Source organism: Propithecus coquereli, unplaced genomic scaffold (assembly GCF_000956105.1).
Source record: "Propithecus coquereli isolate 6110/MARCELLA unplaced genomic scaffold, Pcoq_1.0 Scaffold166, whole genome shotgun sequence".
Taxonomy (NCBI): domain Eukaryota; kingdom Metazoa; phylum Chordata; class Mammalia; order Primates; family Indriidae; genus Propithecus; species Propithecus coquereli.
Genome location: NW_012141191.1, coordinates 374554 through 389040, shown reverse-complemented (window position 1 = coordinate 389040; position 14487 = coordinate 374554). Strand labels below are relative to the sequence as shown.

Below are 14487 nucleotides of genomic sequence, written 5' to 3'. Positions count from 1 at the left end.
GAAGTGATTATAATTGTTAGTGGAGCTTCAGTTCATCTTTACTCACCAGAGCTGGGCATATTGTCTTAGGGGCTTAGCCTGTGTTTCTCTTTTAAAAGGTGCAGGGCAGTGAGTGAGGAGACCACAATGTCTTTGATCTGCCACTCTGATTCTTTTCCTGTCCCTGTTAATAGCTGAGCTGCTGTGGCGTGCAGAACTACACCAACTGGAGCACCAGCCCCTACTTCCTGGAACATGGCATCCCCCCCAGTTGCTGCATGAACGAAACCGACTGTAATCCCCAGGACCTCCACAATCTGACTGTGGCCGCCACCAAAGTTAACCAGAAGGTACCTGCTTTCTCCCAGCCCTGATGGGACCAGTGGTGAATGTTTGAGAGGGCTTTCTTGTTACTGTGAAATTCTGAATGGTAGTCCAGGAAAGAATCGAGAATCTTCCTTTGCGGTCCTTAATTGCCTGGGAGAGACACGTGAGGCTGCTCACTTCTAAAAGAGAAAGCTGTGACTCAAACCAGCTTCTCACGTCTCTCCTGCAACAAAAATCTACCAGTCGCAGTCATGAAGGTTTAGCAAGTGGTTCCTGTTAACCCTGATGCTTATGTTAGACAGTGAATGTTGGCTTTCTTCTTTCTGGGTGTCTTTCTTCTGCTTAATATACCGTCTAAACATGAAATTATTCGCAGCTGGGTGCCAGTCTTTGGCAGGAGGAGTGGAGTAGAATTGACAGACAGCATCTGCTTCTGCTAGGAGGGTGGCCTTTTTTTAGGGAGTTCACTGCCGTAAGAAAGAAATCAGCAACTCTAATTCAACTCACTGTCAACATCCTGACTTCCAAAGAAATTAGAAAGAAATGATGGCTAAAAGAAATTTGAAAGTTAGTACATAGCAGAAATGAGGAAAATGAAGTTTTAGTAGTCAGAGAAAAGGAAAATCAGTTCTGTATTCCACTTTACAGAGACTATGATGAAGACCTGATAGAACTGCATTTGAAGGCTATCTACATTCTTAAACGTTTAGAGAAATTTTATATATAAAATATAAATAATAAAAGTAGGGATGATACATTTTTCATTTACTAAATATGCCTAGTCTTTTTTTCTTTCACCATTAATTTCAGTCTTCAAACCAATAATTTTTTAGAAAAACAACAAATTTGATGTCAACACTAGGCCCACTGGAAAACAGAACCGTGGGTTTTAACAGAGATATTGTCTCAATAGGAATTTGTGCGGCTGACCGTCTCTGATGTTCTGACCACGTACGTCACAATCCTCATTGGGGACTTTCTCAGGGCGTGTTTTGTGAGGTTTTGCAATTACTGCTGGTGCTGGGATTTGGAATATGGATATGTAAGTATGATTTTAATTTTTCTCTTATTAGATTCTTTTGTTGTGAGTCATCATTTACACACCCTATTAAAGATGAAGGCACTGCACAGTTCTGTGGGTGGGATCACCTTTTTAGATGTCAATAAATGAAGACAAGTGAGTATAGGAATAATTCAGAGGAGAGTAGACTTGAATTTCATGGTTTACAATATTCCAGTAAAATTAGCACAGGATGGCTAAAGCAATGAACCTCTCAACCTGTTAGTTCAAATGTTGAGCTCGGTAAATCTGGGCCCCATAGTCAGCACCTCCCCAACCCCAGCCCATGCTGGCATTTCTAGAAGCAGAGCAAGATGGCTAGTATCAACTGCATATTTTGTCAATTCCTCTCGATTCTACTAAGCTCCTAGTTAATGACCATGTGCCAGCGAGTGTGCAGTAGACCTGGGGGACAGCGGGGGGGGGGAGGTGGATAAAAGGTTTCAGTAAATATGGAGCTTGCTCCATAAAGCTCACAGTCCAATAAGAGCTCAACAGAAACACGTGCAGGCAGTTGTGCAGGCTTCAAGGAAGACCCTGTTTGCTGGCAGGGCTCTGGCAGGTGGTGGAGCTGAGTGCTGGCAGGGGTGGCTTCTTTTCCTGAAACAATTTCCCAGGTTTCTTGGACCCCCACTGGTGCTGGCTCTGTCATCAGCTTTCCCCGTCTGCTCCACCCCAAGTCCAACCACAAAGTCTGAGAGCAGCAGTAGCACACAGGTCACTCTGTGGTCCAGCATATCACAGGGTTTCCACTGTCCCTCTTTTGCAAACGAAATTGGCTCCAGGCATCCAAGGAAATATGACCTGGGGGTTGATAGCACTCATTTGCTTAAAATCTTTCAGTAGCTTCTAAGCACTTAGAATGAATTCCAAATCCCTTCCTAGGCCTTCAGTGCCCTGTATGATCTGCTTCTTTTCCTTCTCTCTGAGCTCATTTGCTACCACTCTTGCTCTTGCCCTGCTGTTATTTGAACTGTGAGAGGCACGTGGCAGGTGTGCCGAGTTGGCTGGAGGATTGAACACTGAACCTGTGCGTTCCAGCTCCGTCGAGGCAGCACTGTCCATCCCTTCCAGGGATGTGGCCATGGAGTCAGTTCTGGCTTCGTGTTCTTGAGCCAGTGATGTTTCTGTCCTCACCCGTGAAGGAATTGTCCTCTACAGCCCCTCCTCCTTCTGTCTCGTGCCCTCTACTCCCTGGACACGTCCCGCATTCAGGGCTCTTTTCAAGATTTCAGGCTAGATCCTCTGTCCGGCTCTCTGACTCTGAGATGGTGCCTCGTATGAGGTCATCTCTGTCACCCTCACTGCAGGTGCCTGCCCGGATGAGCCGGAAGCAGTTAGGTCATGCTCTTCGGAGAACACAGTGAGGTAATGCTGCGCATCCGACGCTGCCGTGTTGCCTCCCGTTCCCTGCTATGAGGTATTCGGCTGGCTCGGTTTCACTTCTATTTCCCTTGCCTGATTCAGCTCCTCTGAGACACACATAAAAATGGCCATTTCTTTCTTAGACCATCGCTTGGCTTTTGCTTGCCTTTTATGCCTTGCTGCTTTCCTCTTAAGTGGTAGAAAATTTGACTGCAAATATGAAGTCAATATAACATGATCTGGATGCATAAAAGCTGTAATTAAATCACTGTAATTTATTATTTATTGAGTACTGACTGTGCTCTCCGGTAAGTACAAAGTAAAGGAAAAAGATAAGTTCCTGTTTTAGGTCATAGAAAAAGAATTCTCTCCCATGTTACCTTTGGAAGGCTCTTTGGAAAAAAGCTCAGAATCAAAACAAGTTTTAAAACATTAATGTTGGATAAAGGATCTTTGATGTGGATCCTATTATCATTGACCCACCAAATGCATAACTGACACAGGTGAGTGCCTACCAGCTGCAAACTATCATGAGCAGGCCTCTGTGCTAGGTGGTAAGGAAACAGAGATGTAGAAGTTGTACATCGAGATAGAAGTTGTACACCTACAAACTAGGCCTGCAGGCTAGACTCAGCCAACAGATATTTTTTGATTTGTTCTGCCCAGTGTTGTTTTTGCTTGTTTTTGTTTTTTATGAGCTAATATTTAAACACAGGGAGATTTTACACAAAAAGTGTGAATTTCTTGCTTTCCTTGACATATTGGAAAGCCTGGCAACATTAGACCCATACTCCCACTAGGGGGAAATTGGCTAGAGTTCAGAAACCACTGCCCTCTGCAGTCAGATATTCATGCTCCAGGTCTTCACACTCTTCACCACTCTTTTGTCTTGCAAGCTCCCAATATCGATAAAGGGCATAAAAGATAAAATCCATAGGATAAACCAACTGCTGTGGGACTTTGGAGGAGACAGATGGGGGGGGAGGAGAGAGAGAGAAGGGAGATGAGAAAGGTATGCTTCAGTAGAAATGCAGACATTATGGAGGAGGAGGCATTTGAGTAGAGTCTTGAAGGATGATCAGGATTTCAAGAGATGGAAGAAGGAGTTCCTGGTGGAGCGACAAGTGTAAGACAGGGTCAAAAAGCTAGAAAATATGGGCAATGTAGGTGTAGATGCAGAAAATTAAAACGAGGCTGTTTTGGAGCAGAAAGGGCTGATGAGAATGTTTCTCTGCTATTCTGCTGGACTTGCTGGATTTGACAATATGGGTGTAACAGAAAGTATCTGTCATGAAGGGAAGGAGAACCTGAGATGGGCAGAGAAGATACTTGAGAATTATTTCAGAAACGAAAGAGAAAAATGTGGACTTTCTGCCATACACACACACACACACACAAAGCATGTTGGGTTTTTTCAATGTCAGGTTTTTTAATGTCTGTTCATTGTAGAAAATTTGAAAAACACAATAATGCGAAAAATGAAGTAAAAATCACAGGTAATGTCCACCATTAATGAAATGATGTGGATTATTTACATCAAACAGTTATTAGTATTATTTATATGTAGATAAACAAGTGCTGTATATTGATGTATAGTATTTTTATAAATACACACAAATGTATATTTATGTATGTATTTTTTGTGTGTATATGCAGATAGATATAGACTGGTTACATGTTTTTTTTTTTTACCTAACAGTGACCATTTCCCAGGCTTTTTAATGGTTGTATAATATTTTACATATGAGTGTACCATGTTTAATAGTTTTTAATTTATCAGTCCAACTGTGTCTAATTTTTTACGATAAATATTGTGAAGGCATTTAATTATATACATGTAAATAAATATCTTAATTGATAAATCATAGTGATATGCACAAATTATTTCCTTATAATAAATTTCTATTAAGTTGAGTTGCTTAATCACAGAGAAGGTACCTTTTAAAAAGTCTATTCACTTTTTTTATTTCAAAATATTAAGGGGGTAGAAATGTTTTAGGTTACATGGGTCATTTTTATAATGCTTGAGTTCTGGCTATAGGTATGCACATCACCCAAATAGTGTTCATAGTACCCATTAGATTGGTTTATTCGCCTCTCCTCTCCCCCTGTCCCCTTGTCCCCCATCCCTTTCTCCCCCCTCCCCTGGTTGCTCTCCACTGAATTTTACTTCCCTCTTTGCACATGTGTGCTTATCAGTTAGTTCCAATTTAATAGTGGGTAATGTTGGTGTTTGTTTTTCCATTCTTGTGATACTTCACTTTGGAGAATGTTCTCCGATTCTATCCAGATTGTTGCAAAAGGTATTAATTCATCTTTTTTATGACTGAGTATACTCCATGGTGTACATATACCACATTTTATTAATTCATTCATGAATTGATGGACACTGGATTGATTCCACATCTTTGTAATTGTGAATTGTGGTGCAATAAACATTCTAATGCAGGTGTATTTTTGATAAAATGACTTCTTTTTCTTTTGGTAAATACCCAGTAGAGGAATTGCTGGATCCAATGGTAGGTCTACTTTTAGTTCTTTGAGGAGTCTCCATACTGTTTTCCATAGAGGTTGTATTAATTTGCAGTCCCACCAACAGTGTATAAGCATTCCTTTCTCTCTGCATCCATGCTAGCATCTATCATTTTTGGACTTTTTAAAAAAAGCCATTCTAACTGGGGTAAGGTGATATTTCACTGTGGTCTTACTTTGCATTTCCCTGATGATTGTGGGAGCATTTTTTCATGTTTCTTGGCCATTTGTCTTTTTTCTTTTGAGAAGCATCTGTTCATGTCTTTTGCTCACTTTCTAATGGGTTTGTTTGTTTTTTTTTTTTGATTCTTTGCTTGAGTTCTTTGTAAATTCTGGTTATTAGCCCTTTGTTTGATGTGTAGCTTGCGGATATTTTTTCCCATTCTGTAGGTTGTCTATTTGCTCTGTTGATTGTTTCTTTAGCTGTGCAGAAACTTTTTAGTTTAATCAAATCTCATTTATTAATTTTTATTGTTGCCATGATTGCCATTGGGATATTTTTCATAAATTCTTTGCCTAGGCTGATAACTAGAAGTTTTTCCTACATTTTCCTGTAGGATTCTTATGGTTTCATGTCTTGGATCTAAGTCTTTTATTCATCTTGAATTAATTTTTGTGAGTGGTGAGATGTAGGGATCTTGTTTCATTTTTACTCATGTGGTGATCCAATTTTCTCATCACCATTTATTGAATATGGCTTCTTTTCCCCAATGTACATTGCTGTGTACTTTGTCAAAGATTAGTTGATTGTAGGTAGATAGTTTTATGTCTGGATTCTCTGTTCTGTTTCATTGGTCTGTGTCTCTATTGTTTTTTATGATACCATGCTGTTTTAGTTACTATAGTGTTATAGTATAGTTTGAAGTCTGATAATGTGATGCCTCCAGTTCTGTTCTTTTTGCCTAAGATTGCATAAGATTACATAAGATTGCATAAAGCAAATCTTACTAGAGCTAAGCAAAGAAATAACTAGTACCATCATAATTACTGGGGATCTCAACACCCCACCGTCTGAGCTTGATAAATCATCTAAGCAGAAAATAAATAAATAAATAATGGATGTGAACCAAACTCTAAATCAAATGGACCTAACAGACATTTACAGAACATTCTACCCCAAAATTGCAGAATACACATTTTCTCAGCAGCACATGGGACATTCTCCAAGATTAATCATATCTCAGGCCATAAAACAGGTCTCAACAAATTCAAAGAACCAAAATCATACCATGTATCTTCTCAGACCACAGCAGAATACAACTAGAAATCAACTACAAGAGAAACACTCAAACCTACACAAAGTCATAGAAATTAAACAATCTGCTGCTGAACAATTATTGAGTCAAGAATGAAATTAAGTAGAAAGTTCATGCATAGAGGAGTTTCTGTATGGTATTATCACATCTGTGCTTGGCAGGTATATCTTGTCTCTTAAGTAAAATGGGTTTATACAGGAAAACATTCTCTCCAGTTTTTTCCATCTGGTTGCTGGAATCTTGACTTGGATAAAATTACTCAGAGCTTTTACAGCCTTCTTTGTATTTATGCAAGATAGGTTATTTATATCAGACAATAAGTAAAGTTTTATTTTGTCCAGTTTTTCTTTCTGTTCTTCAAGACAGAGTGGTCAACTATATCCATAGAATGCTTCAAGCAAAATGAGAGTAGAGCTTTTCGTCTTTATAACCCAGTTCCTTGAGCTTTTTTGAGATCCGGCATGACTAGCTCTCATACATATTTAGAATGAAAATTTATACTTTTAGATAATATATGAATTGTTGTGATCTATTTTATAGAGAATATTCTACCAGTTAGACATCCATAAAAAAGATGTTGTCTTTTTATGTATTTATTTATTTCAGCATATTATGGGGGTACAAATGTTTAGGTTACGTATATTGCCCAACAAAAGGCTATCGATTGATTACTGCCAACAGTTGATATGAATGGCTGTGTATTTTTTCTTTGGAGTTATAAATAAATGAATTGGTAAAGAGGCTTTCAGAATTAAATTATTAGGATGTAAATAAACTTTTGTGAAACTACTTATTAAAAGAAAGAATGAAATTAAGATGGAAATCAAAAATTTTTTGAGCTGAATGACAACTGGGATGCAAGCTATCAAAATCTTTGGGACACAACAAAAGCATTCCTCAGGAGAAAATTCATAGCCTTAAATGCCTACATCAATAAGACAGGAAGATTACAAGTTGATAACCTAATGTCTTACCTCATGGAACTAGAAAAGGAAGAACAAACCAAACTCAAAGCCAGCAGTAGAAAAGAAATAACAAAGGTCAGAGCAGAACTAAATGAATTAGAGAACAACAACAAGAAATACAAATGCTTGATGTAACAAAAAGTTGGTTCTTTGAAAAGATTAACAAAATTGACAGACCTCTTGCTAGATTAACCAAGAACAGAAGAGAAAGGACCCAAGTAAGCTCAATCAGAAATGAAAAGGGTGACATTACAACTGATAGTGCAGAAATGCAAAACATCATCCTTGAATATTACATAAATCTCTATGTGCATAAACTAGAGAATGGAGAGGAAATAGACAATGTCCTGGAAACACATAACCTACTAAGACTCAGCCAGGAAGAAATAGAACTCCTGAACAGACCAATAACGATCAGGGAGATTGAATCAGTAATATCCCCCACCCCCCAAAAAATCCCTGGACTAGATGGTTTCACAGCTGAATTCTATCAGATCTACAAGAAGACCCATAATACAGAAATTATTCCACAGTATTGAGAAGGAGGGAATCCTCCCCAATTCACTGTATGAAGCTAGTATCAACTTGATACCAAAGCCAGGAAAGGATACAATAAAGAAAGAAAACTACAGAACAATATCCCTTACGAAAGTCGATGCAAAAATCCTCAATAAAATACTTGCAAACTGAATTTGAGAACTCATCAAAAAAATAATCCACTAAGACCAAGTGGTCTTCATCCCAGGGATGCAAAGATGGTTCAATAATGAACGGTTATTCGATAAAGATGGTTCATAAATGAATAAATGTGATTCACCACATAAATAAAAGCAAAAACAAAGATCATATTATCATGTCAATAGATGCAGTAAAAGCATTCAACAAAATCCAGCACCCTTTCATGATAAAAACCCTCCAGAAACTAGGCAGAGAAAGAATATATCTCAGAATTATGAAAGCCATATATGACAAACCCACAACCAACATAATACCAAATGGGCAAAAGTTGAAAGCATCCCCCCTAAGAACTGGAACAAGGATGCCCACTGTCACCACTCCTATTCAAGATAGTGCTGGAAGTCTTAGCCAGGGCAATCAGGCAAGAGAAGAATATTAAGGGTATCTAAATTGGGAAATAGTAGGTCAAACTATTGCTCTTCACTGATGATATGCTCTTGTATCTATAAAAACCCAAAGATTCCAACAAGAGTCTCCTGGAATTGATAAATAAATGCAGCAAAGTCTCAGGATACAAAATCAATGTACATAAATCAGTAGCATTTCTGTTATTAATAATAACAGTCAAACTGAGAGTCAAATCAAAGACTCAGTACTATTTCCACTAGCTACAAAGGAAATAAAATACCTGGGAATATACTTAACCAAGGAGATGAAAGATCTCTACAGGTACTACAAAACTCTGATGAAAGTAATTGCAGAGGGATACAAACAAATGGAAAATCATACCATGCTCAAGTTAAACAATATTTAACAATCAACATTGTTAAAATGTCCATACTACCCAAAGTGATTTACAAATTCAACTCAATCCCCAACAAGTTACCAAAGTTGTACTTCACAGATCTAGAAAAAATAATTCTATGCTTCGTTTGGAACCAGAAAAGAGCCCAAATAGCCTATTCACTTTTATTACAACAACCTTTGTAAAAGCTAAACACTACAGGCTCCAGCATTAGATTTAGAGATCCATAGAATGTTAAAGTAGAGTGGAATTTTGACATAATCAACAATAATGCTTATATTTTATACATAAAAATTGAGTCTTTAAATTGAAATTATATTCTTATGTAGCCAGAGAATAAATAAGGATAATGAAGTACACTTCTGGATAAAAACATTTTGTTAAATAGATTGAATTGTATCCTGGTTCCATCTGAGTAAGTTGGGTTAAAAGTGACCCTGTATATTTTTCAAGTCATAAATTTATGACCAAAGTATTATCACAACAAACCTATGAAGATGAACTGAGGTGGGAAAATTACTAGCTTGCAGCAGGTTACTAGACCATGTAATGTAAGTTAATATTTCCCAAGGCCTCTCTGAGCATGATAGTTCTCAGTGTTTCTAAAGAGTTCATAGACTCATGGGGAGTAGAATGGCTTGCCCCCAGGAGGGATTTTAACTGCTATAATTCATCACAAAGCGAGAACATGGGAACGGGGCTGTACGGGCTGTATTTGAAGGTCCACTTGAATACGTGGACTGAATCTGTCTGCATTAACAGGATCCTACTCTCAACTTGTGTCATAGTGCATAGCCCCAAATGCTACATCGTCCTAGCAAGTGAGACTGGGTTTTGTCCTAAATTAGTGTTTCTCAAATTTGAGTATGCATCAGAATTCCCCGAGGACCTATGAAAATGTGATGCTTCTGATTCAGTAGATCTGGGGCAAAGCCCCAGAATGTGCTTTTCTAACAAGTTCCCAGGTGATGCTGCTGACTCTCACCTGGGGGCCGCACTCGAGAGCCACTGCTCCGGAGTCACGGCCCAAGTCAGCCTGTAAGTAGTGTGATTCCAGCTGTGAGAAATGGGATTTGTGTGGAGAAGTTCAGGCAGCTCCATGCAATGACAGAATTAATTCTCTCTGAGATCCTGAATTGCATTTCACAATATCCATGTGTTGGCAATCTACCCCAAATAACTAAACTTACAGAGAAAGAATGGATCTTCCAAGGCTTTTTCATCCAATGAGCACCATATGTCTCCCCTCTGGGTGGATGGCTGGCTCTAGCACACCACAAACAGAGGTCCAAAAATAAAACAAGACCATTTCCAATCCCTTGACTCTTATGGATCGTAGCCCAAATCCAAATGGGCTCTCTGTTGCTGGCAGCTCACTGGGCATCTTCCTAGGGATAAGCAGCCATTAGTGAGTTTCTTACACTTATTTCATGTGAATAATGTTATTTAATTTTATTATCTCAGGTTTCAGGAAAATCTGATTTTTTTTTTCCCCAAGCATCATTTACTTTTAAGCATTTTCTATTTTAGAGGCAATTAAACAAATATATTGTGAATTGATTTATTTATTAAAGTATTGCTTTAAAAAACTTAAAATATAATCTCATATGCTTTAAAAAGTCTACTACTAGTAAAATGAACATTGAATTTTATACTATATTTGTAATTTCATCCCTTCACATATGTGTTTCAGTTTTAGAGTGAGAGAGTTTGTGTTTATTGTATAAAGTATTACATTCCATTTCTGAGGTGTTTACAGAGAAGCAATTCTTTCATAACTGGGTCTAATTTTCAACCAATAACAGATTTTTAGATTAGAAATGATCTTAGAACTTATCTAGGTCAGGTGTTAGCAAACTTTTCCTGTAAAAGGCCAGATAGTAAGTATTTTAGCTTTTGTGAGCCATACGGTCTCTGTTACAACTACTAACCTCTGTTTTAGTCCCAAACTGTCATAGACAATACATCAATGAATGACGGTAGATGCATTCCAATAAAAATGTATTTACAAAAACAGGTAGCAGTCCAGATTTGGGGCACAGGCCACAGTGTGTTGATCCTGATCTAGTTCATCTCATTAATTTATCTGTGAGGAAACTAAGGCCTAAAGACTGGCCTAGCTCACCCAGCGAGGAAATGGTAGGGCAAAATCTACTGCTCAAACATGAATCCTGGTCACATGTCTGCATGACAAAACCACTAGCACAATAGCGCCACCCTATATCCTTTCTCTACATCAGGCCAGTTTACACATCAAAGATTTTATTCCTCCAGCTGTCCCTGCTGCAAACACATTGTAGGGCCAGGGATTCCCAGTGTGTCCTTTTTGATTTTCTAGTCAACTAGTTATAAAATGTCTCATCTCAAATGACCCTCAAGAGGGTTACGTGCCTGTGAGACAGTAAAGGAAGCAGACATCTAAAAGATCGAGTTTTTTTCCATGTTCATTAGTTTCATGGGCTCAATTATGACACCATTATGAAGAGGCCAAGGTTGAAGGTTTGATTCTTGAACTGACACAGAGAAAGGCTGTTCCAAGGCCACAGATAGCATGGGCCACCTGTTGATCTGCGTTCACACAAGGCTCCAGGAGAAAATTGTAGATAGTTCAGAGCAAAGCATGCCCACAGAAGGAGAAAGACTCAGAGTTCATGTTCTCAAGATAAGATAAGAAATAATTCATTTTCCTCCATGAAAGACACATTTTTTGCATTGTTGATTTTAGAAGAAAAACTGTCAACCAAACCTTTTGCATCTTGTGAACATTACTTTTCCAGAAAATCTGCAAACTAGTGAAACACTTTGTGTATGTCCTTAAACAGTATCTTGAATAAAATTATGTGGCAATTGTCCAAGTCTTCTTTGTCCTGTTTAATATGCAGGGCTATTCATTATTTCATTATGTATCATCTTATCATTTTGTCTTGAGGCTTAACCACTCCTATTATGCCATACTTGCTGTTCCTCCTCTGAATCTGTTACAAAGCAGCTTGCCTGTATCTTTCACTTGAATAGGAGAGTTCTACTGCCTTTTGGGAAAATGGTGCAATTGAGGCCTGGACTCATGAGACTCTTGAGACAAAGCACTTGAAAGTTGGGAATAGTTTTGATGGAGTTCCAGATCAGTGACAGATTCTTTCTTCTTACAAATGTATATTTGAGTTCTTGGGTTTGAGAAGAACAGAGACTCTCTCAGGTCATCTTCTTCGTGTGTGTGTGTGTGTGTGTGTGTGTGTGTGTGTGTGTGTGTCTGGGGAGGGAGTTTGTATGGGGATACATGTGGTCTGAAGCACACCTGGAGATATTAGGGTCTGGGGCAGTGCTAGACACCTGTCAGTCTCTTGGTCTCTTTTTCACAGTCTTCTTGTCCCTTTCACTTCATATTTGCTGCTCTTTTATTTATTCTCTTATTACCAATTAGTCAGTGTTCTCTGAATACTTTATCCCAAATTAAATAAGAGCCAGTTTTATTGCCTTTGTTAATTAGCATTAACGTCAATGATAGAAACTTTCTTGCTAGGATGACAAATGTGTTACCAGGAAGACTTTGGGTGGGCCACAGACACCCACTTCCATTGTGTTGATGTCTGATGTCCTCTCTGCACAAAGAGCAGCCTGGCATTGCTGCCTTGTCCATGATAGTTTTATCTAGGACATGGGGATGGGACATTGAGTTGAATGACTTCTTAAACTGTTATAACTCTTTTTCTATATTTATTTTAAAGCTAACTCACATTTTTGTTGAAAAAATTTTAAATATTTAGAACATAGAAAAAAATAGGTCATCACTCACATATAAGCTATTAATATTCTGCCGATTACTTTCCAGTCTTTTTCTATGCATAGTTTCATATAGAGTTGATTAAAAATAATGAATGCATAATTTTATATATTTTTTGTTTAATATTAGAGCATAGATTTTACTCATTTATATAAATATTCCTCCATAATGTTATGATCAGCTGCAGTAAAAATCATGGCATAGATATATTGTATTTACCTAACTAATGTTAAATGCTTAGATGGTTTCATTTTGCTTGTTAAAATTTATCAACATTTCAGATTATTTTATAAAGACAAATTCCTAGAAGTAGATTTATAGGGTCAAAGAGAATGAGATTTGTAAAGCTTTTGATATATATCATCAAACTGTTTTTCTGAAAGGTTGCTATAGTTTTCACTTTTACCAGCAGTGAATGACAGCATTTAAAAATGTCTATGTTAAAAAGGATGTTTTTTTATTATTTTATTTATCTCTGGTTACTTATCATATTGATTATTCTGCTATTGTTGCTGAGGGTAAGTATTTGAGAGCCTAGTCATGCCTATGCAGAACCACTAACCTTTCAGTTTTCACTCTGTGAGATACTAATCTAATGAACATTTGTGTCTCCTCCAGCCTTCATACACTGAATTTGACATCAGTGGCAACGTCCTCGCTCTGATCTTCAACCAAGGCATGATCTGGTAGGTCAGCTGTTGGACAGTTTATCACTTAAAGAAAACCCTCACAGGTTATTATTGCATAAAACACTGCAGCCCGGCATCAGAGGAGACCTCAATCTGTGTCTAACTCAAACTTTGCCTTTGCAAGGTGAATGGGTGGCTGTGAATAGTTTACACTTTTTAAAAATATCTTAAATCTTTGTCCTCAAAGGTCTTCCTGTTTTGCAGAACATTCCTTCATCAAATCATGGGAGTCTGTATTCAGTAGATTTATTTGAAGACTATTTATGCTTTTATATCCTGTGACACGAGGTTCTAATAGTGAAATACTAGTGATTACATTACCACATGTTAAGTATGAAATAAATTAACATAAGGCTTTTCTGAGAAACTGATTTTACTTTGTCATCACTACTAAATATATTTAAAATATAATTTATGGCTACTTTAAAAAATAATATCTCACCAAATTCAATACTTCATAGAGATGAAATACATGTTTTAGGAAGATCAAGTTAAAAATATGCCTTTCATTTTGTAACTTGATTCATAGGACCATTTGAACATCAGAATTATTTCTTTTTATGTGCAAATGATTGTCATATCTTTTATTAAATAAAGGCATTCTCGCTGTAAACCCCGACAGGTTAGGATGAGTTGATACAGTAGAAACCATTTTTGAGTTTAAAAATTGAATCACAGCATGTGATTCATCTGGGGACCATGTGTTTGGAAATTTGTCACTCTTAACTAAGAGCACCCCAACCCACAAGTAGTTACAATTGAGCTACTTTATCCTGTGGACATGTGCCTAATACAATATTGTGCTACCAACCATACCATTGGCCTAATCACAAGTGCCTCAGTTTTTGAATAATCTTCAAATCTTACTCAAATCATTCAACCATAGCTGGCCTGAATTATTAAACCTCTGGGTGCTAATAGGGACTCTGCAAATGTTAAAACCGTCTTGCTTCAGTAACATAAAGACTATCTTGGGGGGAGGAGCCAAGATGGCGGATGAGACAAGCCGCCAGTCAGAAGGTCTCTGCAAAAAAGACGAATTTTAGAAGA

At 37.7% G+C, this 14487-nt stretch overlaps 1 protein-coding gene across 1 annotated transcript in view; it reads left to right on the top strand.

The window, feature by feature from the left end:
• TMC1 (transmembrane channel-like 1) overlaps positions 1 to 14487 on the top strand; it is a 174130-nt gene that overhangs the window by 128835 nt on the left and 30808 nt on the right. Inside the window, exons 15-16 of the mRNA XM_012641587.1 lie at positions 1220 to 1348; positions 13367 to 13434. Coding sequence (XP_012497041.1) covers positions 1220 to 1348; positions 13367 to 13434 — 197 coding nt within the window. The remainder of the gene's footprint in view (positions 1 to 1219; positions 1349 to 13366; positions 13435 to 14487) is intronic.